This window comes from Mandrillus leucophaeus, unplaced genomic scaffold, assembly GCF_000951045.1.
Source record: "Mandrillus leucophaeus isolate KB7577 unplaced genomic scaffold, Mleu.le_1.0 Scaffold23, whole genome shotgun sequence".
In the NCBI taxonomy this organism is placed as follows: domain Eukaryota; kingdom Metazoa; phylum Chordata; class Mammalia; order Primates; family Cercopithecidae; genus Mandrillus; species Mandrillus leucophaeus.
Genome location: NW_012102365.1, coordinates 782194 through 786327, shown reverse-complemented (window position 1 = coordinate 786327; position 4134 = coordinate 782194). Strand labels below are relative to the sequence as shown.

Below are 4134 nucleotides of genomic sequence, written 5' to 3'. Positions count from 1 at the left end.
AAAAAAAAAAAAGAAAAAAAGAAAATTAGCTGGGTGTGGTGGGCACCTGTAATCCCAGCTACTCAAGAGGCTGAGGCAGAATTGCTTGAACCCAAAAGGCAGAGGCTGCAGTGAGCCAATCATGCCACTCCACTCTTGCCTGGGCGATAGAGTGAGACTCCATCTTAAAAAAAAAAAAGAATTGGTAATGGTCTTGACTTAGGTGGTTGGGAACAAGGGATAGAGGGTTTTCCTAGCTTCAGGATTTTTGCATACATCGTTTAAGAGTTGTGGAGACACTCCAAGTGTTAAATGTGTATGAGTGTGGGTGTGTAAGTTTTCTTTTGGGAGTGAACAGAAAAGAGGACAGGGTAGAAGACAAGTTTTTAGGACAGAAGATCTGGTCTAATAGGTAATAGGGGAAGGGGAATACAAAAGAAAGGATGGTTCAAGATCCCCACTTTAAGAAGAGAGCCCCCCAAACTAATGTTTCAGATCTTTTTGCCTGGTGCAGAACCTTCTGTCAAAGATGCTTTGGCTATTTTTCTCTCAATACAAAAAGAAGTTTGTAAACAAAACCCCCAAAGAACACGGAGAAAGACCAATACATTATATTTACACAAACTAGGTCACCTAGCAATCAACTTAGTGAAGTCCTACAAAGCCCAGACAAATACAATAACTAGAGGGGGGGCAGCATTTAGGGGAGACAAGAACCCAGGAAGAGACACACACCACCCAATGCGTTCTATTGCATTTGTCCCGTTTCAACACAGTGAGGTAGGTTTGCGGTGATCTCACAGCATGTAAACGAAACCCCCTTTTTCTCCTTTAGCTACCATGACACTATTAATCACTACTGCAGCAGGGCAGGACACAGGCCCCAGGCACCACAAAGCCCTCACTTGTGTGTCTCCCTGGAACCCGAGAATTTTGACAGGTTAAGAATCTGAGACCTTACTTCATATATCCATCCTTGGACAGCACAGGATTAAGTACAGGGGTATTGGTCTTAAAACTTATCCTTGGCAACTGCAGTTTTACAAACACACACACACCCTGTGGTGCATGGTAGGCCTAGCCTTATCTGGTGAAGAATGGATCTGGAGATGTAAAACACGTCCTGTGCCCTAGGATTAGACAACCCTCACCTAATCTTGGCTTGCTCTCTGGGCCTTTCACTTGGCCCAGCCTCTGCTAGCCTCTGTACCACCATTTCCTGTTTAGACTAATTCCCAATCTTCCAGTAGGAGGCAATCAAGTCATGGGGCAACCCAGTTAAAACCTAGTCTCCCATAAAACATTTTCAAGGCAGAGGGGGTTTCAAGAGGACACTATGGCAGAAAAGCCAGCTCTTATTGGCAAAAATGAGGTAGTTCAATAGGCTGTGCACTCCAAATAGTTGCTCTCCATGGTGGCAAAAACAACAAAAAGTATTCCTGCTGCGCAGACCTGGAGCTGCTGCCGGCTTATCCCTGAGATTGCTCATGTACCTGAGAACACAGTGCAGGAAATGAGGGCCTTAGATTAAAATATACAAAAATACAAAACCAGAATATTTATATTAAGGAAAAAAAAGGTTAAAATGCACAAGATACGTCATTCGCACACAGCTAGTGCAGTTGGCATCCTGGAGAAAGTGGGATCCAAGGTGCAGTATCCAAGGGAGCAAATAAATAAAATCACATTGGCTCAGAATGGGGCAGGAGTGAGCACAGGAGCAGCAGGTCTGCAGCTGTTCCCCCAAACACCCTTTTTGCCATCATCATTACCCATTGCTTGGGACAGTTGCCAGCACCCTATCCCAAACGTGGGTATGAGGATATAAGATGTGAAAAAAAAAAAACAACACTGCTTACTCCTGAGAGATTCCCTTCCACAGAATGTAGTGGCTTGTCTCCATGAATCTGGTCTTATACTTAATCATTTCACTCTGGCATGGGAATTATTATATATCCTTCTTTAAAAGGAAAACAACTTCCCTATCCAGGCCACTTTCAAAAGCTGGAAATTCTGGGAATGGAGCCTCAGATAAAGTATGCAGGTTGCAGGGTGATTCCCCCATCCTGGTTGCCCCCAGAACCCTCACTTGCATTTGGACAGAGCATGATTGGAGTTCCTTTGACTCACCCTTTCCCCCCACCTAGAGGAAAGAAAGGGTGATGGTGTGAACCCCAGCCTGAGATACATGGCAGTGCCAACTAGCCCCAATGCACCCTATTCCCACTTTCTCCACTCTGCCTGCTCCTCAAAACTTCCTGATAGCAAAAGAATAGCCCCCACCCATTGTGGCTCAATTCTGCGCCTCCGGGAGCAGGGCAGGGCTGTGGATTTCTTCTTCTTCCTCCCGAAAGTAGGTTGGCTTTCCCTGTGCACTAGGGCCCTGCTGGGCCTTCAGCGGACATGAGGCTACCATATGGCTGATGCTCTGGCAGAAGTGGCACTTCTTGGGCTGGGGTGGCAGCTTGCATTCCTTGGCATGATGGTCTAGACCTCCACAGTTGTAGCACCTAGTACAAAGCAAGATGGTAAAAGTAAGAGAAAGGAACAAGAAGAGGCCAGATGATTCCCATGAATGAGGACACCTTGGCTGTGGTACAGGTTTGTCACTTACTTCCCTTCCCAGAGACCAAACTTCCCACTTACAAAAGGAGGACTATTATTAAATGATTTCTTAAGTCCTTTCCACATCTAATTGTCTAGGTGATCTCTTCAGATTCAAGTCAACTTGAAAATACCAAGACACCAGAAATAGAAGTTACTGACCCCAACTGGGAACTGCAACTTGGAGGATAGGAGAGATTCTTCCATACCCTTAATATAAGAGAAATTAAAGAAGCCAAATTATAGTATCTGTTCAGAGCTAAGGGGCTTTAAGACCAAACAAGATGGCCGGGCGCGGTGGCTCAAGCCTGTAATCCCAGCACTTTGGGAGGCCGAGACGGGCGGATCACGAGGTCAGGAGATCGAGACCATCCTGGCTAACACGGTGAAACCCCGTCTCTACTAAAAAATACAAAAAACTAGCCGGGCGAGGTGGCGGGCGCCTGTAGTCCCAGCTACTCCGGAGGCTGAGGCAGGAGAATGGCGTGAACCCGGGAGGCGGAGCTTGCAGTGAGCTGAGATCCGGCCACTGCACTCCAGCCTGGGCAGCAGAGCGAGACTCCGTCTCAAAAAAATAAAAATAAAAATAAAAAAATGGAAATAACCTACTGGTTTATTTGTAGTTGCTATGCTGATGATGATACCCAATTTAAATGGTAATACCTGGTATTCTTGGCAATTTATATTTTCCCATAGCCTTTAGAATCACTGAATCTTCCAATCCAAGATCGTGGTATGTTTTTTCATTTTTTCCTTTAATATAATTTGAGTTTTTTCCTCATATAGGCTTTTTACCTTGTTAAATGTACTGGTTGAATAAATATGGTACATATATAATAATGAATACCATGCAGCCATTAAAAACAACGTAAAGTCTTTGGTTTGTTCACAGCCACATTTTGGTACCTGAAATAATGCCTAGCACATTTTTTAATGAATTAATGAACCAGGAGGCAAATTTTTAATCATTCAGCTGAGAAAGATAACCACAGTATTGTTAAAGAAAAAACAAAAAGCAAGATTTAGAACAATATGTATGGAATAATCCCATTAGAACACTGCATATTTGTACCAAAATTTAAGGACACTGATATTTATAAAGCAGTTAGCAAACAGCCAGCAGCCATCAAGAAAAAAAAAAAAAAGTTATTCATACAGCTAGTTCTGTAGCAAAGCCAGAGTCAGATGACCCAGAGTTCCTGATTTAAAGCTCAGAGCTCATTCTATCATGCCACTTACTGCACCACCAACTTGACATTTAGTGGAGGTGACAGCATCTCAGACCCTACCCGGAATGGACTTCATTACAGCTTCATTTATTTTAGTAAAACAACAGTGTCAAATATGTCAACAAGGAGTAGTCGTCATAGAAAAAAAGCAAAAGGGATCACTGTGCACCTACCTAGTCCTCGCTCAAGGAAACATGAGTAAGTAGCATTAGTATTTTATGCTGGTGACTGGGGGGGAGTATTCCAAACTGGAACTTAGATGAAGCATGCTCTTCATCAAGATGGGAACCACAGATTCCCCATCACTTTTTTTTTTTTTTTT

General features: G+C 43.6%; 1 protein-coding gene across 1 annotated transcript in view; it reads right to left on the bottom strand.

Moving 5' to 3' along the window:
- Positions 1-93: 93 nt before the first annotated feature.
- LIN28A (lin-28 homolog A (C. elegans)) overlaps positions 94-4134 on the bottom strand; it is a 24619-nt gene continuing 20578 nt past the window's right edge. Inside the window, exon 4 of the mRNA XM_011981647.1 lies at positions 94-2489. Within this exon, the coding sequence (XP_011837037.1) occupies positions 2273-2489 (217 nt within the window). The 3' untranslated portion in view covers positions 94-2272. The remainder of the gene's footprint in view (positions 2490-4134) is intronic.